The sequence below is a fragment of the Columba livia genome, chromosome 2, assembly GCF_036013475.1.
Source record: "Columba livia isolate bColLiv1 breed racing homer chromosome 2, bColLiv1.pat.W.v2, whole genome shotgun sequence".
NCBI lineage: Eukaryota > Metazoa > Chordata > Aves > Columbiformes > Columbidae > Columba > Columba livia.
The window spans coordinates 148,579,430-148,605,803 of NC_088603.1; the positions used below are offsets into that span (position 1 = coordinate 148,579,430).

The 26,374-nt window shown below is 39.6% G+C and overlaps 1 protein-coding gene across 12 annotated transcripts in view; it reads left to right on the plus strand.

The window, feature by feature from the left end:
* Positions 1 to 26,374, plus strand: part of COL14A1 (collagen type XIV alpha 1 chain) — a 127,143-nt gene that overhangs the window by 19,769 nt on the left and 81,000 nt on the right. For all 12 annotated transcript variants that reach the window (XR_010470762.1, XM_065054335.1, XM_065054333.1 and 9 more), the window contains 6 exons: positions 17,179 to 17,334; positions 18,015 to 18,134; positions 19,526 to 19,690; positions 20,095 to 20,256; positions 21,746 to 21,897; positions 23,343 to 23,472. Coding sequence is in view for 11 of the 12 variants with exons in the window: in XM_065054335.1 (XP_064910407.1) it covers positions 17,179 to 17,334; positions 18,015 to 18,134; positions 19,526 to 19,690; positions 20,095 to 20,256; positions 21,746 to 21,897; positions 23,343 to 23,472 (885 nt within the window). In the remaining variant the exon portion in view is untranslated. The remainder of the gene's footprint in view (positions 1 to 17,178; positions 17,335 to 18,014; positions 18,135 to 19,525; positions 19,691 to 20,094; positions 20,257 to 21,745; positions 21,898 to 23,342; positions 23,473 to 26,374) is intronic.

Sequence of the window (26,374 nt, forward strand, 5' to 3'; positions counted from 1 at the left end):
GAGGTGATGAAGCTGGTGAAAGGTCTGGAGCACCAGTCCTATGAGGAGCAGTTAAGGGAACTGGGGCTATTTAGCCTGGAGAAAAGGAGACTGAGGGGGGACCTTATCACTGTCTACAACTACCTGAAAGGAGGTTGTAGCATGGGGGGGGTTGGTTGCTCCTCCCAAGTAGCAAATGATAGGACAAGAGGAAATGGCCTCAAGTTGTGCCAGGGGAGGTTCAAATTGGATATGAGGAAAAAATTACTCACAAAAAGGGTTGTCAGGCATTGGAATAGACTGCCCAGGGAAGTGGTGGCGTCACCATCCCAGGAGGTGTTTAGAAGGTGTTTAGGCGAGGTTCTTAGTGACATGGTTTATGGCTAGAGTTAGGTTATGACTGGACTGATTCTGAGGGTCTCTTCCAACTGAAATGATTCTATGATTCTAAGATGTTAAAAACATTGAATAGTGACTTAATGTGTCTTGAATGATATTCCTACTTTTGTATATAATTTAAATATAAATTTTTGGGAAAGAGGTAGCAACTACCTGTAAGGACAAACTTTTTTCCTTTCCTGTGCTTGTCCAACTCTCCTCTTTGTTTTCTTCACTACTTAGTGCTGCACAGAAAAGAGATTTTGGTTGTAATGTACTGAATCTGAAGTTTCTAGCATTTTCAGGGTTCAGTATCATGAAGTCTCCTAGAAAGAGACCTGAAACCATTTGTCATGTCATACTTACCTGCTAAGTATTAATAGGAATAAGTATGCCTGCAGTTTCTCTCAGGTGAGTGTGCTCTGCCAGTGCTCTGACTCATGCAGAAACAGCATCTCTTTGGTGATGGGTCTTCTGTAGCTTCTCCTGTGAATGTATCTTTTAGCTTCCCAGTCCATGTCTAGAAAATAGATGGAGTTCTCAGATGCCTGCAAAAACTGTGTAGACATATCAAAAATTATTCTGTTTTGCAGTGAGATCGTTTTTGATTTTTCTTTTGATTTCCCAATGTATTTTACATTATTAGTGATATTATTAATTACATTATTTCTACAATCTTTCAAAGTAAATGGTTTGGAATGATTTTTATCATAATATTTTTTTCTTCTAGTGCTATGCACGTTATCAGATAACGAAAGGCATATAATTCCTCAAAATGACATGGTATACATATCTGAGGTTTCTATTATAATTACTCTTGCAGTGAGGTGACATCAGTCTTAGGCTAATGATAGAAATGAGAGGTGCAGTAAACTTGAAAAATACACTGATTTGCTTTCTTCTTCCAATACTGCTATCACCTTTGATGCAAATTAGCTTTGACATTCACTCTGTAGCTGTTGAATGGCACCATTTAAGCAGAGTAGGGAAAGAAATTGCAAAGAGGTATATTAAGACACTCCTCAGCAGAAGAGACTAACTATATAATTTATTAACTTGTCAGTTTAGTTATGTCAGAAGCTTCAGAAAGTATTACTAGGTAGTTTGAAATGAGTGCTCTGAGGTATTTGATGAAACCACAGGAATGAATACCTTCTGAACTTCTGCGCTGTTGGCTGCGTTTCATAGTTCTACTCACTTCATCCTGGCTAATGTAACTGCAAATGATGGGTTTAGTCATGAGGTTTTTCTATTGTTTATTACTAACTGAACTCCTAGGCTATGGAATTCATTAACTACGTCTTTACGCAACCTATAATTGGCCTTACCAGCAGTGTTTCCCTGAGTTTTCTGGAGGGCACTTTAGATCTTGTGTTATGAGCAGGCAGAAGAAAGACATTGTAACTATGTTTTGTGGGCATTTTTCCCCAGTGCCATTCTGTTCTTCCTAAACAGTCCTTATCTTCCCAGCCCTTACACGGTAATCTGCTTCTGCAATCTGAAGGTAAAAGCAAAGTTTATTGGAAAGTACTTGACTCCTCCACTGTTGATATGACTTCTTTTTTGTCTTGTGTAAGGGATCACTGGATCCTGCAGCCCAGTAGAAGCACGCAGGGTTGCCCCAGCTCCATGCCCCTAGATCCAAGCAGTAGCAAGGCTGAGCATGTGGTCCCAGTAGGTCTGGGGTGATCCAGCACAGGGCTTGGCCAAACAGGTACTAACCAGCCACCTGCGTAGGTGGATCTGGCCCCTTTTATCCCTTTATATTTCTATTTTCCTATGCTTGTTCCTCCCAAACTACCTTGATCTCTCCCTTACATTGGCTTTGATTCCTCCCCTAAACATATCATACTAAATCTTGTACAAGCCCCAGATACTATTTCCTGCATCCCATAAGTTTCATTACTCCCCAAGCAGTAGCCCCCACCAGTCTGCACCATGAACAGACCATGTTATGAAGTAAGTACAAGCTATAATAATGTGAATACAAGCTATAAAAATGTGTAGCTGATTTTGGAATATACCAGCAAGAAGAGACCCCTGTAATTAATGTTTAGTTTCTGGGGCTATGCTGGACTTATACAAGAGACAAACACTGAACTACTTGGCCTGAGTGTGCGTAGTAGGTAAAGCACGAGGTCACCAGGGAGGTATCTTGTAACTTTTGAAAATTCCATGATTAGTATTTGCTGATCTGTTTTTTTTTTTAAATTGAAGTTCCTGCTTACCTTTTTTTCCTCCCGTTGTTCCAGTGCAGTATAATATCAAAGGCTTCTTGTAAACCTGGTTGCAGCTAGTTCTACTGAGCTGACAGCAGTGGAACTTTATTGTCCAGTGCAGCATTCTTCCAGGCATTCTTCTAGCCTGCTCAGAATGAGCTAGCTCAAGGCCTTCTACCTGATCCTCCACTACAAAGCGTAGACATTACCCTGGCCAATAGTCTTAAGCATCTGTTTCTTAGAAGCTGCAGATGAGAACAGATGCATTTCCTACTTTGGAGATATGGTAAGTTCTTTAAATCTTGTGGAGTACTTTAATGTGGTAGGGTTCATTTTTGGACATGTGTAAATTAAAGTCTGCATCAAAAAGTATAGTGGAGTTTAGAACAATTGATTGCATTTGTCTAAATGGGAAGCTACTGTCTATATTTCCCTAAAAGATGTCTATACAGCATCCTGAGACTTGAATATTTCTCCTTTGCAGTGTCTGTAGGTGGTGTGTGGATGTATTACCTTGTCATGTATGAAACAGGCTGCACATTTGCTGGCATTTAGCTGCCTCACAGCTGGGGACACGTGCTCTTTGCAAGCTGTCATGTTACTTCAGGACTGCTTTTCTTCAGTTTATTTTTGAGTTCTGTGCTTACCATCTTGACAAGGATTTTAATAGTCTTTACCAAAAATTGCTTTTCAGTGCTGTGTGGCATGCAGTGATATACAGTCCTGTGATCCAATTTTGAATAGCTCTTGTGTGTGTGGTGTATACCTGCTTTGTTCTAGCATTTGCTAATCAATTAAAGGTAATATGAACATAGAAATGAATCTTTTATCCATGCTGCTTAAGGGGGGCAGCCTCAGATCCCTGTGCCTACCTAGAGAAGACTGGGGAATGCTTGGACCTTGCTGCAGCATTCTGAGAACATTTCAGACCACCACAGAGCTTTGGCATCATATGCTTCTGATCAGTCTGCAGCTGCATAGCCCAGGAATAATTTTATAGATTCTGTCTTTTTGGCTTTGGACTCACTTGGCTTTGTTCTGCCCAAACTTATCCCAAGCAGAAGATCCATGATTCATCTTTGATTCATGCTATCTCAGCTTTTACTAGTGAAAGCAGCACTTGACTATCTGATCTTTGCCAATGGGACTCTCACTTAAATCTCTGCAGCCAGTCTGATGTGTCAGTGGTTTCACTACTGGTCCAATCACCATCCTGATGTAGTGCTAAAAGCCTGGTCTTCACTTAGAACCTGCCCAGCAATCCTATCAGCAGGCCTCCATCCATCATAGGTTGGCAGAGTATAGGTTTTTTTGAAAGTTGTTAATTTTTAACTTGTGCCATGTGAGTGATGGCTTTTGATTCTTCTTCTGTGTGACTCCTCATGGACGTTATCTTCTTCCTCAACTTCAGGTGATGCAAATATCTGTTTGAAAACAGGACATGAAGTAGACTTGTCAGAATATACCATTGCTTTCTTTGCCATATGAATTTAGGATATCCTGTCCAAGCCATGTGGTTTCTGTGCTCCTCAGAAGGTGGAATTTGATGAGAGACATCCATTAAGTTTCTAAGCTAGTCTAAATCTGTTAGCCACCATGCAGAGGTTTGTACAATAGAAATTCCTTGTTAATCACTGGAGGACCTCCAGAAGGACTCTGTTGCAAGGAAACTCTTGGGTAAACTCCCTTTTACTGTCTGGAAAGTTTAGCTCATTGTGCTGTGGATGATCAATGCTTATTATGAATTTCTCTGAAGGACGCAGCTGAGTTTTGTATACTTTGACTACTACTTACAACTTGGATTTCCTTTTGCAATGGTAATACTTTCATGGACCTGGCCAGGATCCTTCAGCAGATTTGTGCTTCCTGCCTCCCACAACTGGAAAACCCGATAGGAAGTATAAACAGTGACATGGGTAGAATTCTTAAATGCTTTTCCTTTGCCATGGTTGTGGTAGTTGCTTTGGAGAAAACCACGGGAGCTACGTTTAGAGACCACAGCATTTACATCTGCCATCTGGCCAAACTAAATAGCCATTAGTTTACTTGCAAGTGTGTTAAAATCATCTGAATAAGAGAAAAGAAGGTTCTTGAGAGAAAAGAAGTGTGAAACTGAAGAACCAAAAGTGTCTGTGAAGGCTGAAATTGGGAAAGGGTTCACTTTGAGTATTGTACTTTGATCCTGACAGAAGGAATCCCTGACTGAAGTGAGATCAAGGAAGAGAGAAGAACAGAGAGGGAGATTTGGCTGGGAGGGGTTGGTAAGAAGGTTCTTGTATCTATTTTGCCTTGTCTGTTTTGGATATCTGTAAATTTGAGAATGATTTTATTTATTTACCTTAGCCTGGTTTGAGATTTAGTATTAACGTGGAGGCTGTTGGATATCTTCTTCAGTTTGTGTCTGCCAGACCAACTCTTGCTTTGTTCAGAAAATAAAAAGCTTGACATTAGAAATTATGACTGGTCTGCTTTTTTATCCAGGGATTCCACTTACCTCCTGGCTCCTCCTTTCTGTAGGAGGAGCTGCTTTTCCTGCATCTGTCAGTATGTAGGTTAACATGATATAAGTGGTCACTGTGCATTACCTTTCGCATGGTGTTCCAAGCCAGGCAGAAGCTGGAGACTGGACAGATTGTCTTTCTCTTACCCACAGTCTCCCTCGTTGTCTCTCTTTAGGAACTTTCATGTATCTGCTTCATTGAAAAGCAGACCCAGTGTTGGCATAGGTATCTAGAGAACATGTAGCTCAGAAAACAAAATAGCTTTATAGCTGTCTTTCTACTCAGAGTAGAAAAAGAGATTTAGCCTATTTTGGACCTAAATGCAAATTTCAATTTTATCATAAAGTGATCCAGCTCCTACTATCAGAACTACTCATGTTCATAACCCTTGAAACCCTTGAGTTACGTTTTCCATCTTATGTCTGCACAGTAAATATGTATAATGCTTGACAAGTCTCTACCCACTGAAACCTCCTGTCTGGGCTCTTTTTTTTTCTTTCTTTTTTTTTTTCTTTTTGTAGCTTTCCCCAAGGCACTGACATTTTTTGTGCAATCTGTTCTTGGTTGAAGTGAGAGACTGCTATTCACGTTCTTGAACGGCTGATTAATACAAGCTCAGCTGAATGAACAGTCTTTCCTTCTCTTCAGATTGCTTTTCCTCTCTTCACGTCATCAGCTCTGGAGCATCCATCCAGTCCACACTGCGCTGGTGTGGCTGGATTCTGCTGGCAGCAAGAGTGTTACCTTAGGTCAGATTCAGAGTCTGTGTTGACATGTTTCATTACTAAAATACTTTCGTTGCTACCGTGCTTAGACACTCCTTAACAGTTCATCATGTGGCAGTGTGAATTCTCATAACTTGAAGTCTGTAGACTTGCTCATGACTATTTATGTTCTAGGTAAATATGTCTGTATATCGTGAGTGATGATTCTTTGACATTCAACACTACCTAGTCTTGAAAGTGAAGCTACATAGGAACAACTTGATACTCTGGGCAGTTTTTAAAATTTGTGTGTCAACCTTAAAGGGAGAACCAAAGAAGCTTTGGAGAAGTGGTAGCAGGCAGGTACATTAATAAACACAGAAGTGCAAGGCCAAGACCCTCTTGTAAGAAAGCTACAATCATAAAGGAGTGATGCATTCATCAGCAAACTTATTGTTAATGGATTTTCCTTCCGGTTGTATTGAATACCTTGATAAACAAGCTGCATTGCTTTGTGCTCTGAACAGCACAATGGGAGATTAAGTTTAATGTTTTGATATCTCTTTTCAGAGACTGTGTTCCCTGAGATGGCCTTGTCCTGAATGCAGCTAGAAGGTGCTGAATCTTGCTTTTCAGCTCTCTGCTGTGCAAGTTCCCTTTCAAGGCTGCTCCTTACACTTTGAGAGAGGGAAGTCTTGTTTCACAGTCTCTCTCATTCGTCTGATGCTAATAGTGTTGATCAACATCAAGTAGAAGCTTGTACTGAGGAGAGATGATATCAGGGTCATTTCTACCCTCTCTACATAATCTGAGGGTCTTTGTGTTCTTTCTGGACCTGTTGATGCAGGAGACACTGATTCTGGGCTGTCTCGTGGTCAGAGCCCTTTGCCGAGTGCCCTGTGTACTGAGTGAGCCTTGGTGTTACAGCTGAGCTAAGCCCTTGCTTTAAAAGGTGCTGATTAGTAGCTGAAACAGAACTTAACCAGCCTGAGTGGTCCATGTTTTCTACCTCAAAGGTGTTCTTGCCTCTACTGATCATACTAGTTTGTCTGCATGTAATGGGAGAGTCCTGTTTACCTGGCTGATGTGTTTTGTGTGTGTGTCATCGGCTCATGAAGTATTTGTTTGGCTCCTTATTCCCCAGTAAGTGGAGCCATGGTATTTGGATACTCTGCTCTCCTGGAACCCTCAAAGGAGCTTCTCTGGAGCACCAGCTTGATGCTTGAGCATATTTGCTTTCCTTGTATGCAGGAAAGTCAGCAGGATTAGGGCTGTGTAGTGGTGCAGACAGCTGTCTGGGAAGGAAATGTTAGCCTCAGCAGGGCCTTTACTTGGGTTTGGTTCAGTTATGTAGTTAAAAAAGTGTGGTAAAATTTCTGATCTTTTGCACTGATCTTTCTGGTAAGTATGATAAAGGAAACTGTCAATTGTGGGCATAGGGATGGTAGCTTCTTCAAAGAGACTAAATTGGCTGTGGCCTGTGAAATACCACTTTTATCTCATCTCTCCTCTCCCTTCCCTGTATCTCATCTCTCCTCTCTCTCTTCAAGACTTTTCAAACTCAAGATCCCAATTTAGCTCAGTACCTATGGGGCAGGTAGGTGATGTCAAACTGTGGCAAATGTTTCTGCCTTCAGAGCTTCATAATGTTTAGAGGGTTTTTTGTTCTCTGAGAAGCAGTAATAAAGCATCAGTTGCAAGCCATAATGGTTTATCTGTTAGAGGTTGGTTGAGATACTTTTATGACTTGGATGGCGCAGCTCTGCTTAGCCTAAAAAAAGAAAGTGACACTCAGAAGCTGGTGTTTGGTCTCAACAGGATCACAGGTCCTTTGCTGGCCTTGCAACTGTTAGTATTTTGTTAGTCTGGGAATAGGAAACAGATGGTGGGAAACCCTAAAACTGATCTCATAGAATGTAATTACGCGACGATTATTATTTATTGGAAAAAAACCTGAGCAAGAACAACTGAAAAATTATCTGTTGAATATTGAGTACTTATTTATTGATTATTGAACATTTTTTTCTTTGAAAAAAAAAAAAAATTAAAAATATTTTCTGTTGAGTTCCATAGGAGTATTTAAATAATTTTTTTATATTGTTGCCCTCACCCGGCTTTTCAGGCATCAGGGTAGTTTAATGATATGTGTGCACATGGGAGTATGTAGTTTTAGTTAAGGGCCAGCAGTTTCAATTTGATTATGGCTATTGTAAACTGCTAAGTAGCTACTGGCCCAACTAAAAATAAACCCAGATGCCAAAGCATCGTCTGTGCCTTGTGAGAGGCCTCTCTTTTGATTTTGGCAGCTCCCAAAACAGTTGTATACTTTGGATAGCAGCCAATAATTTGTCTAGATTAATTAAAATAATTGTCTTTTCCTCAGTGTAAATTTTAAATTCACTCTTACAGATTTAGAATTTGCCATTGTTTCTGGAAGATGTGTTTTTTAATATCATATGCAATGTAATAATAAGTAATTATTAATTCCTATGCAGACCTTTTCTGCAAAATCAGATTAATATTTTTCTCATATGTGTGCAAATGAAACATAAAGAATCCCCTTCATCTCTAGAGTGCAATTTTTGAGAAAAATTCCTGTACTAAAGTATTTAGGATAAGGTTCTACTTTACATATTTTTGAATGCAGCTAGATTTGGAGAAAAGACATCTTTTTTTTTAAAGCAATTGAAACACTATAAAGAAAAGTAGCTATAAATGGCAGTGAATGGAAGAAAATATCCAATGAATTATTTTGAGATTTATTATTAGTCTTTCTGTAGTTTAAAAATTTCTTTAACTATCCACCATATTTGATATCACATAACTAGTATGCCTATATACATTGTTTGTCTGTCTGTCTGGATGGTACTGTAAGTACAAAATGAAAGAAGTAGTAAGTGAATGGAAGAGACTGGAATCTCTGGCAGAAATAAATGTTTCAGGCTTGAAGACATTGGTGGAATCTGCCTGAGGGGAAAAATATGCAACATGGCTATTTAGTAATTTGTTTATGGTTGGGAACAACTGCTTTAGTGGATAAGGAGAATTTCAAAGTCTGTGATCTAGAGGAAATGAAAATCAAAGGTTATATTAAATGCTTACTTAGGAAAAGATAGTTGTGTGTTTATTGCCCACCGATCAGTACTTCGGTACAGTGCAGTGACACAGACTTTTGGGGTTCTTCTTTTAAATACTCATTGAGAGACAACCAACCAACCACCAAATCAAATCCTCCAAGGAAGACTTTTTTGTTATAATATTTATCTGCTTTTGCTTAATAACACATATTTTAAGAGATTAGGAATTAAATATGTAGAAACTAATTACGGTAATCCTGTTGCCAGAGTCTCTTTGCACTGGGTGGCAAACTATTAGCTACATGGCTCTGGGGGCAATGGTCAAGGGTGTGGGGGTTCAGGTAGTCTTCTTGATCCCACTTATGAGGGATCAAACAACAGGGTTTAGGTTTATGTGATGATGGGACTCTCTTTGAGGCTCAGTAGCTTCTTGGAAGAGATACAATCCAATTGACTAAATGATGCAAAATCATCTTTATTGGTCAACTGGTGAGAAGAGCTTTAAAATAGGAACGATGTGGGAGAGAGGTGAGAACCTACAATCATGTGAAGATGGGGATGGTGGGAAAGAGCGTATGCTTAGCAGCTTTGCAGATGATAGAAAACTGGGAGGAATGGCTGGTACACCAGAGAGTTGTGCTGCCATTCAGAGCATCCTCAGCATGCTGGAGAAACGGGCTGACAAGGACCTCATGCACTTCAACAAAGGGAAATGCAGATCCTGCCCCCTGGGAGAAATGACCTGAGGCACCAGGACATGCTGGTGGCTCACTGGCTGGAGAGCAGCTTTGCAGAAAAGGCTCTGGGGGTCTTGGTGGACACCAAGCTGACCATGAGCCAGCAATGTGCCCTTGCAGCAAAGAAGACCAGCAGCCTCCGGGGCTGTGTTAGGAAGAAAGATGTCAGCAGGTTGAGGGAGGTGATCCTTCCCTCTGCTCAGCCATGGTGAGGCCACAGGTGGAGTTCTGTGTCTAGTTCTGTCTCTGGGCCTGCTCCCCAGCAGAAGAAGGGCATGAATTTACTGGCATGAGTCAAGTGAAGGGCCATGAAGATGATTAAGGACTTGGAGCATCTTTCATAAGAGAGTCTGAGAGAACTGGACCATTCAGCCTGGAGGACAGCAGGTTCAAGGGTGATCGTACCAATGCATAAAAATACACATTGGAAGGTATAATGAAGGCAGAGCCAGATTCTTCTCAGTGGTGTCCAGTCAAAAGACAAGACAGAGTGGACACAAATGGAATTAACTGTAAATTCTGTTTAATCAAAGGAAGCACTATTTTTTTTTTGCTATGAGGATGGTCAGACACTGGAGCAGGCTACTCAAGTTGTGGAGTCTCTGCCCTTGAAGTCACTTGAACCTGACTGGACGTGGCCTGGAGGAATCTGTGGTAGCTGTCCTGCTTTGAGCAGGGCAGTTCAACTAGGCAGTCCCAAGAGGTCCCTTCCCACCTCTATCACCTCGTGATTCTGGAAGTCAGAGGTGTTTCAGAGTAGGATGTTCATTCAGACATCTCTGCTAATTAGACAACGGATTAATTGTTACATGTGATAGGGCACATATTTCATCCTGAGCTTTTGTGGATTGGCACATGACATCCAAAATTAGTGACGCTTCTGAAGATCACTACATATTTATATTTATATAAGCATATACATTGGTTCCATTATGATAACACCATTTTAAAAAATGATTGAAGGTAAAATAGGGAATTGACTTTCTAAGTCTGCACTGTAACTGTACTGCACTTCTTTTTCTTTCTGGACACACTGCCACAACATCATATATACCTGGATCTATATGCTGGGCTGTGAAGTAACAGTGTTGTAGCAGCTTGCTTCAACTAATTTGTAATTAGTTCTGTGTTAATAACTTTTCTAGACATGCAGCTTGTTTTCTCAGGCAGCTCTTTTCTGTTACTTTACCTGTTGGGTTAAAGCTGTAACTTAGTTACAAGCTGAGGCACAGACCAGCTGTTTATCACGGTTTAGAGGGATTTATACTTACAGCTTAATTAATGGTGAGGATTTCTTAGTGCCAGTTTTGTCTACAGCCCCCTGATTAACTGCCTTCTAGATAGCCAGAGAAAACTGTCTCAGGGATTTCATACTTCACTAAAGCGAAGGGAAAAATAACTCAAAATCTGGCGTATTCGTTACACAGGAATGGTGGATAACTATGACCATATTAATAAAAAATTATAGTTCTCTGCCTTGAAAAGTCATTTAGATTTTGAGACAGCTGTTTCATTTAAAACATCCATGCACCCAGATGCAGAACTCAGAGCAAAGAGAGAATTATCACTGTAATCTGCAGAAGAGTTTCTAAGGTTGCATGTACTTTACGGGAGGGTTGCGGACCATCTTCACTGTAAATCATTATGGCTAAATAGACACAGTATCTTGCCCTGTTGAATTTCAGTGTCAGGAAAGATTTCAGCCGTGTGTTTTGTTCTGTGTTGACGTGTAGCCTGTTGGAAGAAGTTGTTAAATAGATGTTATGAACTCCCAGTTTAACTGCAGGGGGATTTTTAGACATATTTTTCTATCAAGGTACACAGACCATGAGAGTTTAGATTTGCTGTTTGGGAAGCTGCTGTGGACATCAGGTGCTTCAGTGCCATCAATCAGCAATGGTCTGCCAGAAAATATCAGCACTTCTTTTCATAGTTACCTGTTATATTTATTCTATCTCTCAAGTAAATTAAAAAAATTAAGAAGTGGGAAGAAAGTTCTAAAAGTTTTTCTGAGCTAGTGATTGCTTACTGCGGAAGCACAACTACCATTGAAAAAGAAAGGTGCATAGAAAGTTGCTGCAGACTTCCTTCTCTTGCACTTGGGAATTATCACTAGTATGTGTAGGCAATTAATGTGTTTTATCAGCAACTTAATTAGTTTCATGACTTTAAATTCAAAATATATGCTTTGAATAATAACATTTATTTATGTGTACTTTTTAAAAGAAGCAAAATTACTGAACTACAGCGTTCACAGTCAAATGTGACATAATTAGGCGCAACAGATTCAGTAAATCTTAATATTCCAACTCCCCAAATAACAAATTTGTAGGCCTGCCAGTTGGGCCTGAAACAGAGCAAGGTGCATGGGAAAGGGCTGTCTGCTTTATTTTTATTTATTGTTAATTTTTTTTTTAAGGAGCGGGAACAAACTTCTAACCTCGTTGGGCTGCTCTTTCAAACTAATGATGTTCCAGCATTTGAGTCCTTCTAATTCAAGCTATGGCTGGATCTAGTTCAAAGAAAAGCAGTGATGTTGGATGCATTTGTCTGGTCCATAGCCTGACATATGGGATGTGTTAAACTCAGGTCTAAGTGCAATGATGATATCACCAGCACAGTGCAATAATATCAATGTCAGACGCATGGACTAGTGAGTTGCTGAATTTTGGATCTGAGCAGTGGCTCACGTCCCTGTATTTTGTTAACCCTTTTTTAAAAGAAGTGACGTTTTGCTGATGTAGATTTATATTGCCCTTGTGCTTCGGCTGAGCTGTGGTGCTGTCAATCACTGTGGAGGACTGACTTTTCTCTGTCATTCATGCTTTATTCACAAGGTATTTTTCAGTCGCTTCTGTCATCAAGATTCTTGCCTTTTGTGCTTTGTTACCCTGTGAACGAGTCTTCCATTCATACTGTATTATTACTGACCTCTATTTGAACTTTTTCTCTCCTTCCACATATATTATTCAACTTTTCCACTGTGACAGGGAGTAAGAAAGGAAACAACATATTGCAGACTCAAAAAGAATTATAGTCTTAACTTCTTCTAGGAGAAGTAGTGTGTGTTTTGGCTCTTGAATGTAAGAATGGAGTTTCATACCAAGAGGAGTCAAAATATCAAATGTGTTTCTGCAAAAAGTATCATAACTGCGTGCCAGTTGAACTGGTTCTTCTAAGGCATTGAGTCCTCCCATGTGGCAATGCCTATATTGCTGCTTCTCCCTTTGCCTTTCAAAGAACTTTCAAAGAGCAGTAGTATTAACTCCAAGAGTTTGAGCTACTACTCTAGTCTAAAAATCGTAGTTTTGTATTTGTGTCTTGGCAATGCTTGCAGTTATTTGGGTCAAACTTCTGTGTTCTAACGTTGCTCACTGAATGCATGTGTGAAAGAACAAGAGCAGGTTGAAAATGCAGTCACAGAGAGGAGCTCAGTGTTCGTAGGGCTGCTCAGTGTCCATAGAGGAGCTCAGCGTTTCCAGAAGCCACATTCCCGGCTCAGTTCTGTGCATCCCCCGCACTGCCAGAGCCCACCGCAGTCCTGGCTCCGCACTCCATTCCCTTCAATAGGACATCTCGAGGGTCCAATAACTCTCCCTCTATCCCAGAAAGTTCTAGCTGGATTTTTTTCTCAGCATTGCATTGATTGGCTTCACTCTCAGCCAAACTCTGACACGGGTCTTGGTAGTGCTTTAGCACTTGAGCAGAAGTGCAAGCAATTGCATCACCTTTAGTGTCTGGGGGCTTGAGAGATGATATGACTGTTGGCACTACTAAAGCAGGTTTTTGTGCAAATATCTTGTCCTAATACATCAATGGTAGCATTTAGTTGTATGCTGATGTCTTTGGAGGTGAAATTCTGTGCCCATGCCTTCATTTGTGACATGCAGAAAGCAGCAGACCAGGCCCCTTTCTCCTCAGTTAGCTTCATGGCAGAGTGGCAAGTTCCTTCTGCCAAATAGTGCTAGAAAGGTTGTACATTTTTAACAGAAAGTCCATTAATTTTTTGCTTTCTCCCCATCAAACTCCTCCGCTAGGTGGATGCACTGAAGACAGCTGCTGCTGTAAAATATAGAAGCTGTTTTTCTGGCTTTAGGGTGTTTGCAGTTCTGTCATTTTTCTCAAATGTAAAAATTGCAGGTTCCGTTGTTTGTTGTGAATTGCATCACTTGAAGCAGAATAATGCTATCTATATAATGTTAGGAAACATACAAATTTAGGTAACTCATCTCCTCCATACTGTCCTGCTCTTGCAACTGGTGAGTATTGTAAAATCCGGAGGAAAGAAGCACCTTCTTTCTCATTACTGTTTTCTTGATAACCAAGGAAAAGGGAAACGTGCAACCTAATCATAGCATTGAAGCTTGTAGTAGACTAAAACACTGAGTGTTGGATGCTACATAGAATTATATGCTGTCATCCTCCTTTAAGAAATGTTTGTGAGAAAATTTCCTATTGAAGTTATCTTTAGATAATTGAAATCTTCAGAATTGTCCTCAAACCCTATAGGAATTCATGACCATGTATGGTTCTATGGAAAGACTATTGAAAAGAAGATTTGCTAGAACTCACAATGGAAACTGGCTAATCTCTGTGGGGTGTGTAAATTATTTCTACACACTGTGTCTTTTAGATGAACTTTATAAACTAGGATGATATGGTGTTTTTATTCCTAACAGGTTTTAAAGATTTCTATACAGCATGTTATTCTGTTTAATATCTCACTGTTGTTTATTCCATTTTAGGGAACTATCTACAATTCTATTAAGTACAACAAGGAGAAAACATAAGCAAATAGTGGGTGTACAGAAGTAACAAAACCTAGATGTTTTATGCAGAAAAGATTCAACAAGTATCTCCTATCTACGAAGAACGAATCAAATTTTCACATTCTGTGACAATGCAGTACAGTCTTGGATCAAACCACACGTGCTATTTTAACAAGAAAATAATTGAATGATACTATTTGCACTGATCTGATGATGTGGAAATAAAATATTGAAAGGAATGCCGTTATTGTTTTCTTTATTCTTTGGATTTTTCTGCACTGGATGGATTTACTAAAGCCAATGAAAGGTTTTATTCACAAATCCATCAGTACAGGATTAAAGAAGCCTTACAGGCAAAACTTGTTGATATGAAACAATTAAGATCTAAGGTACTAACTGGGTTTCATAGTAAGCATAAGATTTTAGAAGTAGAGAAGAGAAATGCAGCTGCATAAATCCTGTTATCCTCATTGGACTACATGATTAAGCTGCTGGGATCATACTGAAAAGGTACATCTGTGCTGCAGTACAGCTGCTTGGATGTGAATCAGGGGGCCAGTTCTGTCATTCTTACTGGTGTCGAGTAATGTTTTACTTTACCAATAGTTCTTTTGAAGCTGAAGAAACCAATTGTGGCCAGTATGGGATGGCACAATTGAAACGCATGTTAATGGAAGACAAATACTGCAAGTAATGCAGCCTGATTAACAGGAAGTTTATTTGACAAAGATATTTAAAACATGAATTTTGCCATGACCAGTAAGTTCCTATTAATCACAAAATAGATTCCAGTCGCCCTGAAATCAAGAGAAGCTTTCCTGTTGACTTCAGTTATACAAAGATTTGGACCTGCTTTGGATTTATCTTCCAATTTAAGATCCTTTTTTTCTGATGCTTACTAAATGTTCCCCAGTGTTTATACATTAAAATGTGTTGCCAATTCAAATAGCGTTGTCTTGTACTGTAAAAACTGAAATAAAATATTTGTTTTGGCACGTTTGTAAGTGGAATTTTTGTCATGTGTTTAGAACTTACTCTACACTGCTAGCTGCACGTAGGAAATGTTCTCTGCTCTTCTGAAAACATTTTTAGTGCACGTTTAAGACATTAACTGTAACTTTATGGATTGGATTTCTTGCTCAGTGGATTTACACTACAGTATGAATCTAACTCTTAATTGTTACTAATTGTTTGAAGTCTTTCTTCACATTGTTTATGCCTGTGACACCGTTTTGTCTTTAATGAAAATTTTGTCATTAATAATATGGTGCTAAAGTTTTAAATTGCTGTGTGCTCTATTCCCTCTCTGTAACAGGAGAGCTGCTTGTGAGCTAATGCAGGCACCTTCTTCATTATTTCTCACTGAATTACTTTTATTCGCTGAGCATCTCTGCTCAAGATCAGTTTATTTCTAGCAATGTACTTGGTGATTCCTGTTAGTACCACCTTATGTGTTGGTGTTCTTTATCACCTAATTTTTCCACTGGATCCTGAAAACATTAATGATAAGAGTTGGTCTGCAGCTTACTTCACTAACCTGCAGGTTTTTTACTGTGTTCAGGGACATGATTTGCATCCCTAAATGCTCTGTGATGCATTTCCCTTTCTGCCAACATGCTTTACTTTTGACTTTCCTACTTCCATCTCTATTCTGCAGTCAATCTGGTGCAGAGTTTGCTACTTTTATATTTAAACCAAAGCTCTTGTTTAGTGTACCTGTGTAACATCACTCATTTGTTTTCCTTCCCTACAGTATGAATCCACCATTGCAGCAACCTCGCTTTTACAGCCACGCTGCCACTTCTGTGGGATGTGGCAATTCTGCCTGAGGTTATGGAAACCTCCTCCTCTCTCTTACTTCCCTTCCTGTCATCTTCTCAAACTGAATGTGGCGCTTTTGCTTAGGCAAAAGTAAAGAATCAGTGTCCCTGAAAACCTTCTTGTCTGCTTACCTTGTGATTTGTGTCTAATCTCTGCTCCCATTTCCTCTGATTTGCCCACTGGTTAGCTAATCCTTAGAGACTACTAATATGCACCCCTGCTAATTATTATCAGGTCTTCTTTGTTGCTATTTTAATGCTTTTTTTTAAATTATTGTTGGGTGCTTTTCTGTAGATCTGTAAGACTATATCTTCACATGGTGCTAGTTCTCATAGAGACTAAGAATTTGAATTTGAGGCATTTTACCTTTGCTGTATTGAGTGCCTCCTATTTAGAGTTAATTCAGCATATTGAATTGACCTTCAGTTTTACTCTTGACTCCCAGGGTGAGATTCACTTCTAACTTTAGAAGTCCGCAATGGCAGCTAAACAAATTTTTCTACAGAGTTGTTGAGATGTATAGAAACACCTGCTTTTCTATGTTGGCTATAAAAGGGGTCTTGGCAACTGTTTTGGATGTCTGCATCTTTAGACGGCGCTCTCTGCGCTGTCTTCCTCTAAGGTTATGTGCTATGAACTGTATACTGTGTATGTATATTCTTGAGAATGAAAATGAACTACTGGCTTGATTGTGTTATATGACAGTTAATTTTTTCTTTCTGAAGTATTGTATTTTTAGAAGCAGCGTCTCTTTTTAATGGATCTCCCAACAGTAATTTTGAACAGCTTAATGAAAGAACTGAAGGAGATAATGTCCAGACTGTTCCATTACTGCATTTAGAACAAATGTCTAGTGATTTTGCTTATTTCTCACTTTGCCTATGAAAGAAATCTTTACGTATTAAGCTTAGTGGGAGGAGGAAGGTATATACTTATTGAGTTACAATTCTAGTGTTGAATTAACAATATTATTTCCATTTTAATGATTTACAGAAAACCTGTTTACCTGTAAAACTCCAGCAATCGCAGATATTGTGATACTGGTAGATGGTTCTTGGAGTATTGGCAGATTCAATTTCAGACTCGTTCGACTGTTCCTGGAAAACCTGGTTTCCGCTTTCAATGTAGGATCTGAGAAAACAAGAGTAGGTAAGGTGCCGTATTTCTTCTTAACATTTTTACATTGCTACAGAAATATTATGATTTCAAGGTAATTAACAACTTAATGCTTCTTATTTTGCAAGATTCATCCTCACCTGGAACTAGCACTTCTGTCATAAGAGTAATGCTGCTAGAATGTTTGTAGCGTTAATTCCTCATAGTTTACCGTCACACTCACCTTAAGTAAACTCTAATGCAATGTCAGTGGAAAAGAAAAAACAGTGGCAACAGTTTTACTGGCTTCAGTCAGCATTAAATCAACCCCCTGCAGTTTAATTTCCAGAGGAAGGATGTACCAAAACTGACTCAAATGTTGTATTTGTGTGCTGCTCCTTAAATTTTACTCTGTTTGAAAGCATGTCAAAATCTGTTCTTTTTCAAAAAACAATTTCTTCAAATCTTACTAAACTCTGAAAAATGTGTGTGCTCCTTCTCATTTACTTCTCTCAGCACTTGAAAGCCTTTGAAAATACATTGAAGAGCTACCACTAAGAAAAACTCTATACTATTTTTTGCCATCAAGCAATGCAGTTTTTCTAGTATGGCAGCAAAGCTACTTATGGTAAGCTTACTACAGTGAGCTGCTGGTAACCAAATATGTAAAGTGTAGATACTTGTAAAAAAATGCTTTATTGTCTACTGTACTACCTTAATCTCTGGTTCCTTAGGTCTTGCACAGTACAGTGGTGATCCGCGAATTGAATGGCATTTGAATGCCTATGGCACAAAAGATGCTGTTTTGGATGCAGTCCGTAATCTCCCATATAAGGGAGGGAATACGTTAACAGGTACAGTGTATGTTTTAGCTTTTGCCTTTTGCTAAAAAACATTCTGTTGCACAGGCTGAGAAGTGTTAGTGCTTATTATGAAGGTTAAAAAGTTTAGAGTTTTTGCATCGTGCTAATGGCTTTATCCAATGTCAGTGAAGTCTTTTCTGAAGTGCTTGTCTCATTGGCCTCACTGGGAATCTTTTTGATCAGAACAAGGTCTCATAAAACAAAATGTAAATGAATTCTCTGTGCTGGAGCTAAAATCTTCTGCCTTCTAGGAAGAAAATGCAAAATCCATTCATAATGTTCATGCACAGAGCTTTATTCTGGGGAAGGAAACGATGTAGTTTAGTATCTGACAGCTGGCAATAGTAACTTCAAATGATCGCCCAGGGCTTTTGGGTTTCCATTGACCTTTTAGTAGTTTAGAGCACTGAAGCCCCAGAAAACACTTAGTGATTGATAAATGGAGGACACCTCTCAGCCTGTGAATACAACTCCATCAAAGCAGCAGTTAGTAACACTGGCTGTCCTGCTGGAGAATGGTATATCCAAGGATCCAGACATGGCTTTAAGTAAATTGCTGCCTATTTATTTATTTATTTATTTATTTCCTCTCCTTCTCTGTTGGGGAGGGAAGAGGAGAAGGTGAAAAATTCTCCTTCTCTTCTGCAACAGCCTTTATTTTGATGGATGGAAAGATTCCAGTGGGATGAAAGACAGAAGGACTGTAGTGTGATTCTAGGAGTGAGATTACTGCGAGGCAGCAAGTAGTAAACTATCACAATTATTTTTTATGCGCGTTAGAAGTAGGTGAGTTAGGAACCTGTGCTGTGGGAGACTTCAGAGAGTTTTCAGATGGGATCTCATTGTGATGTGTAAGTTTGCCCTGAGGAGTTGTTCTTGTTCCTTCCCTTCATATAATCATCAGTTATTAAAATCAGATTCTCCCTAAGCTTTATTTAACCTTTTCTTCAGCTTGCAAATTGGAAAGAAAAATCAAATTAAAGTAAGATTTTATGTAGTATTGGGATTTATTAAGCTATCCAGAGCATGTGCTTTCATATAAGCAATGTAGGTAGAAGGAGAGAGGACTTCTTATGCTAATTTTGTAGAGGAAGAAAGAAAAGACAATGGGTTAACAGGAAGATCAATTTAGGTTTCCATAGCTAGTTTAAAATACATTGATTGACCAAAAGGCTGCTAAAGATGAATGTTACCTTCTTTGTAGTTTAGGTCACTTGTTAAAATTTAATCTTGCAGTAAATAAACTCTTCTTTTATACTTATTCTTCATTAAAATGTTTATTGTGATTTTTAAATTGAATGGAAAGACAAATACTTTGATATTAGCAAAATGAATGGATATTTTTCCCCATTTGAAGTATTTTAAAATGTTCCCTTTTTTAGGTCTTGCCTTAACTTATATTTTGGAAAACAGTTTTAAGCCTGAAGCAGGTGCAAGACCTGGAGTATCTAAAATTGGTATACTGATCACTGATGGGAAGTCCCAAGATGATGTTATCCCTCCTGCTAAAAACCTACGAGATGCTGGCATTGAGCTGTTTGCTATTGGTGTGTATTCTGCCATATCCATATGTTGTATCCTATTATACTCTGGTTTGTTTGTATCTGGTGTTGTCTATATTAAGGACGTGTTCTTTTCTGTCTGTGTCCAGTAAGTATCATCCTTAATTTAGATCTTCTTCAATATGTTCTCCAATTCATTGCTGCTGTAACTGGAGTTCAGTAGTTTACATGGATGCTACATTATCAAGAGACAACTAAAAAAATGCCAGTTACGCTGACAGAAATTAACATCTTGAAGTAACATCTTAGTGACAGAGCAATCTGTAGTTGATTATTAAAACAAACAGAAATAATTAAATTTTTAGTAATTTTTTTTATCAAACCCTCTGCATACCAGATTTTTTCTTCTTCACTGCAAATATTTTCATTATTGTTCTTTCTAATGAAAGGTGTAAAGAATGCAGATATAAATGAACTCAAAGAAATTGCCTCTGAACCTGACAGCACACACGTCTACAACGTTGCTGACTTTAACTTCATGCATACCATCGTGGAAGGTCTTACCAGAACTGTGTGCTCGCGAGTAGAGGAACAGGAAAAGGAAATCAAAGGTGAATAAGAAGCAAGATCTAATGTAACTTAATATGAACTTAGAGCTACAAATCCTGTTCCAAATACCTGTAGTTCTACGCTGGCTTCTGACACTTGACTCATGCTGTATATTCTTTTGCTTACAAGAAAGTACATTGCCAGGGATGTTATCTTCCTTGGTATGTTCTATTCTTGCTTTGATATCTTTGATCTTTTGCTCTCTGTCTTTGATAGTGGTAAATATTATGGTATTTGGTAGTACCAAAAATACAGTAATATATAGTTATCCTTCTGTAACTATTTCCAAGTGGTGGGTAAGGAAAAAATTTTTGTAATACACAGGTTTGGGAATAAATTACTTTAACAGCTGCACATGGAATTGCTACATTTGTGCTGTGCTTTCCATCTCTTAACTTACTGTTTTTATTGTCTCATAAGTTTCCAAAATTTTTTTCTCTTCCTTATTTAATCCACAAAAAGTATATTTCAGAGCATAAGGAAAGATGGTGCTGAAGAAAATAGTTCTTACATAAAAAAGTCTGTGACTTCAGTATCTTTTTGCTTTCCTGAACAAAATAAATGGCCACGAAAAACGGTTGCAATTTGCCAGATAGTCCTATCTGAGGAAATTATTTCTGAAAAGCTTCAGTGGATTTTGTTTGTATTGCTTGGTTTGTGATTCTGTAATACCACAGAAGAGCTGAGTGATTTTTCAATAAGCCTGTAATATGTATCGGTAAGGAAGGCTGTCTTTCACACATATTTCTACCTGTGCAATGAAAAAGAGTGTATCGTTAAGGCTTCATTGTATTTTTTTTTCTCTTTTTATTCACCTGGAAACTGGAAGAAATGCAGAATATTAGCTATGTCTTGCAGAGGGAATAAGCAGTCAGTTGGGAAATTGAGAGGGAGAGGATGGGAAAACCATAGAGAGATGGGACATCTTTGTGGAAAGGAATGGTTGCCAGAGAAGATGAGCATCCACTGCAGCACTTCAGTCTGCTGACAGGCAGCGTATCAGTTTCCAGCCTGCAGAGGAGCACAGGAGATCACAGCTGTGTATGGACTTGGGTGTTTTTCACGACTGGGAGGAAGGCAACCTGAAAAAAAAAAAAAAAAGCAACAAAAACAAACAAAAACCACCACCAAAACAAAACAAAACCCACAAAACCCCAAACAAACCAAAAACCCACAACCAACCAACCAAAAACCAGAATGAACAGCTTGAACGAGTGACGGGAGAAAGGACAGGAAGGCTTACTTTTGTATTTATATCTCTTTCATGTAAAGGTTTATGAAAGACCATGAAGGCTTAGTCCCAGTTAAAACGCCCTGTGCAGTACCCATTAATAGTTCTGTGTTTCCTCTGAAAATGACTTAAATAAATGTGCAGTAGCCATTTATTTGATTTTCTGATGAGGAGTGCTCTCTGGAGCTTCAGTGAATACAACAAACCAAATAATTATTTGCAAGTGGAAACTGAAAAAAATTGTGTTGCCTCTAACCTAGGAACAATTGTTGCTTCACTCGGGGCTCCTTCGGATTTGGTCACATCGGAAGTAACAGCTCGAGGATTCCGGGTGAGCTGGACCCATGCACCAGGCAAGGTGGAAAAATACAGGGTTGTGTACTACCCTACTCGAGGAGGACAACCAGAAGAGGTAAGAGGAAGAGAAACTTCCCAGAACCTTTTAATACAACAGCAACAACTAATAAGACAGAAAATCTGTGGACTTATTTAAATTTACTGTGAAATTCCCTATATGGGCTCTGAAACCCACTACAGAAAGGGTCCAGCGTAGGGCAACGAAGATGATTAAGGGAGTGGAGCATCTCCCTTATGAAGAAAGGTCGAGGGAGCTGGGGCTCTTTAGTTTGGAGAAGAGGAGACTAAGGGGGGACCTCATTAATGTTTATAAATATATAAAGGGTGAGTGCCATGAGGATGGAGCCAGGCTCTTCTCGGTGGCCAACAATGATAGGACAAGGGGTAATGGGATCAAACTGGAACACAAGAGGTTCCGCTTAAATTTGAGAAAAAACTTCTTCTCAGTGAGGGTGACAGACACTGGAACAGGCTGCCCAGGGAGGTTGTGGAGTCTCCTTCTCTGGAGACATTCAAAACCCGCCTGGACATGTTCCTGTGCGACCTCACCTAGGCGTTCCTGCTCCAGCAGGGGGATTGGACTAGATGATCTTTTGAGGTCCCTTCCAATCCCAAACATACTGTGATACTGTGATACTGTGAGATGGTCTCATTGGATGGTGGCGAAGGTTAGGTAGTAGCCAGCCTGCTTTTCTGGCATGTAATTAAAAGTAAATACACTATAACAATGAGCATTTTTATGGGACAGGGCAGGTCTGTATTTTTGCTTAGACATATGGTTACTTTAACCAGCTCTATAGACATCCCATGCACCGTTGTGTTCACAAGAACAGAAGAGGTAGGAGCTGATATGAATCCAGATTTTCAGTTCTAAGAAAAAATAATTAATAAAAGAAAGATGATACGGGTGTATATTTTGGGATGTCTACAGCTGATCACTGAAAATTTAGAGAGAGGTGTTTGTTTGAATAGCACTTAGGCATTTTGGAGGTGGGAAAAAATGCAGTAAAACAAGCTTTTGGCTTCAGCTGACACAAAATTGAAGGGAAAGGCAGAAGAGCAAAAGGATTTAACTGAGGATATATTTTTATTTCTTTTTATACTAGAAAATTGTTTAGCATGGATATGTATTAATGTCAATTTGAAGTACTGTGTGTGTACATATATAGTACTAAAGGAATATTTATGATGTAGTAATTTTATCAAAAAGTGCCCAATATACACTCAAAGTGTATTTCATACACTTTATTTATCTAAGCAATTCTGTTGTTATAAATGGCTACTTATATCAGTTAAATGCATTTCATTATGTATAGGCTTACTGTTCTTTTTTCACACACCTTGCTGTACATAAAGGTAGCAGAAGCAAATTTGATTTATGAATTGAACTTTAGTACACTGACTCTTAGATGCCAGTGTAAAAATTGCCTGAGAGATGGATTGATTTGATGTTAATATGCTTTGCTTCATGCATATTTAGTTGAATTTTCTTCTTAACAGGTTGTGGTAGATGGAAGCTCATCAACAGCAGTTCTGAAAAACCTGATGTCTTTAACTGAATACCAGATAGCTGTATTTGCTGTATACTCAAATGCTGCTAGTGAGGGCCTCCGTGGGACTGAAACTACACGTAAGTATACTTGTCATGTTCAGTATGGATTTGACTGTCTGCATTTAATCACAATGTGTCAGCAGTAGTCTTTGTAGAAAAGAAATGCAAAAATGGGTCTTCTTTCAATTTAGTTTCTTTTAATGCATTTGCCTTAAATTAATTTCTGTTTGAATTAATTCTGGGCTAAGTTCTTAAGTCCAAATGCTCTGTGGATATTTAAACATTGAGAGAAATTTTATCTCTGGGCTGAACTTTGAAGTCAGTCTTATTGAACGCTAAATTAGGACATTCCTACACTTTGGGTGTAGAGCCAAGCTTTATAAATTAGGTGTGTGGCTGAAGTTGATTTCATGAGTGGAGGATTTGGTGGGACCAGAAATAGCTGCACAGGATTCCCATCAGTGCCAAAGATTTCAAGGTAACTTCTGTAAGTTCCTTTCTCAATGATTCAGTTTTATTCTGTCTGTAAAATGGTGACTTGGGATATTGTTAGAACAAATATTTACAGTTTTGGAAACTGTGCTAGTACCTGAGATAATATGCAGCTATTGATCATATCATTTTTATAAATTTATATACAAAATACATTTACTCTTTTAGTAAATATCACAGATATTAGGAATGGCAGTAAAGAGTAACTTTTTAGTTCTCACTAGGAGCCAGGAAGTCAATATGTGATGTATCAATAGCTGATACCTGCTGGAAAAGCTCAAGCAATCTAGAAAATTTCTAGTGCTTTGACAATGTGATTGAGGAGCCCAGCAAGAAGAGCTGCTGTGCCGTAGCTGATACTTAAAAACAAGGAAGAACTGATGGAAGGTTGCAAAGTCACAGGTAGCCTTGGCTGCAGTGACCATGAGATGGTGGTATTCAGGAGTCTAAGAGGAGGGAGGAGTGCAAAAAGCAGGACCACAGCTCTGGATTTCAGGATAGCAGTCTTCAGTTTCTTCAAAGACATGCTTGGAAGAATCCCAAGGGATATGACCCTGAAGAGAAGAGGGATCCAGAAGAGCAGCTTGATACCCAAAGACCACATCTTACAAACTCAAGAAATGTCCATACTGACAAGTAGGGAATTAAACAAAAGTGACAGGAGACCAGCGTGGACAAGCAAGGAACTCCTAACAGAATTCAGAGATAAAAAGGAAGTATTTAAGAGATGGAAGAAGAGGCAGATGACCCAGGAGAAGCATAGAATTGCTGTCTGATCTTGCAGGGATAAATTTAGGAAAGCCAAGGCCAATCTGTAGCAGAATCTGGCAAGAGATGTGAAGAGCAACAAGAACAGTAACAGGAAGTGCATGAACAGTAAAAGGAAGACTGAGGAAAACATGAGCCCACCCCTGAATGGGACAGAGAACCGGGTGACAAATGAAGTGGAAAACACTGATGTACTCAGTGCCTTCTTTGACTCGACCTTTACGGGTTAAAATGACCTTTAGAAATCCCAGGCTGCTGAGATCAGTGGGAAGGTCTGGAAAAAGGAGGACTTACCCTCATTTGAGGAGTACCAATATAGGGAGTGCTTAAGCGAACTGGGCACACATAAATTCATGGAACAGGATGGCCTGTACCTGTGGGTGATGAGGGACCTGGCTTATGTCGGCCTATGTCACTGCCCTGGTAAGACCACATCCGCCCTGGTGAGACCAAATCTGGAATATTGTGTCCAGTTCTGGGCCCCTCAGTTCAAGAAGGACAGGAAACTGCTGGAGAGAGTCCAGTGTAGGACAACAAAGATGATGAAGGGAGTGGAGCATCTCCCTTATGAAGAAAGGCTGAGGGAGCTGGGTCTCTTCAGTTTGGAGAAGAGGAGACTGAGGGGTGACCTTATTAATGTTTATAAATATATAAAGGGTGAGTGCCATGAGGATGGAGCCAGGCTCTTCTCAGTGGCAAACAATGATAGGACAAGGGGTAATGGATCAAGCTGGAACACAAGAGGTTCCACTTAACTTTGAGAAAAAACTTCTTCTCAGTGAGGGTGACAGACACTGGAACAGGCTGCCCAGGGGGGTTGTGGAGTCTCCTTCTCTGGAGACATTCAAAACCCGCCTGGACATGTTCCTGTGCGACCTCACCTAGGTGTTCCTGCTCCAGCAGGGGGATTGGACTAGATGATCTTTTGAGGTCCCTTCCAATCCCAAACATACTGTGATACTATGATGTCATTGTGAGGACAGTCCTGATTATCCTTGGTAGGCCATGGGAGAAGTTCCTGAATACTGGAAGAAAGCAAATGTCAGTCCTTTGTGAAGCAGGATCTGGGGAAGTACAGTCTGCTTCATTGTCACCTCGATCCCTGGGAAGGTGATGTAGCAACTAATCCTTGAGAGCCTTTTCCAAACAGATGAAGGACAAGGAAGTGATTTGAATTAGTCAGCATGGATATATGAAGGGGAAAACGTTTGACCTCATGCAGTTCAACAAAGGGAAGCACTAAGCCCTGCCTCTGGGGAGGGATAACCCTGTGCGTCAGTACACACAGGGGGTTGACCATCTGGAAGGCAGCTCTGCAGGGAAGGACCTGGGGATCTTGGTAAACAACAAGCTGACTGTGAACCAGCAATTCAGCCTTGTCACAAAGAAAGCCAAGAGCCTACTGGGTCGCACTAGGAAAGGATTGCTAGCAGGTTGAGGGAGGTAATTCTTGCTCTCTGCTCAGCACTGATGAGGCCACACATAGATGCTTGGTCCCGTACTGGGCTCCCCAGCACTAGAGAAATGTGGACTTATTGGAGTGAGTCCAGCAAAAAGCTGCAAAGATGATTAAGGGCTTGGAGCATCTTTCATTACAGGGGAGACTGAGACAGCCATGGCTATTCAGCCTGGAAGAGAAAAGGCTCAAGGTGATCTTATTGATGTGTAAAAATCCCAGATGGGAGGGAATAAAGAAGAGGGAGCCAGACTCTTCTCAGTG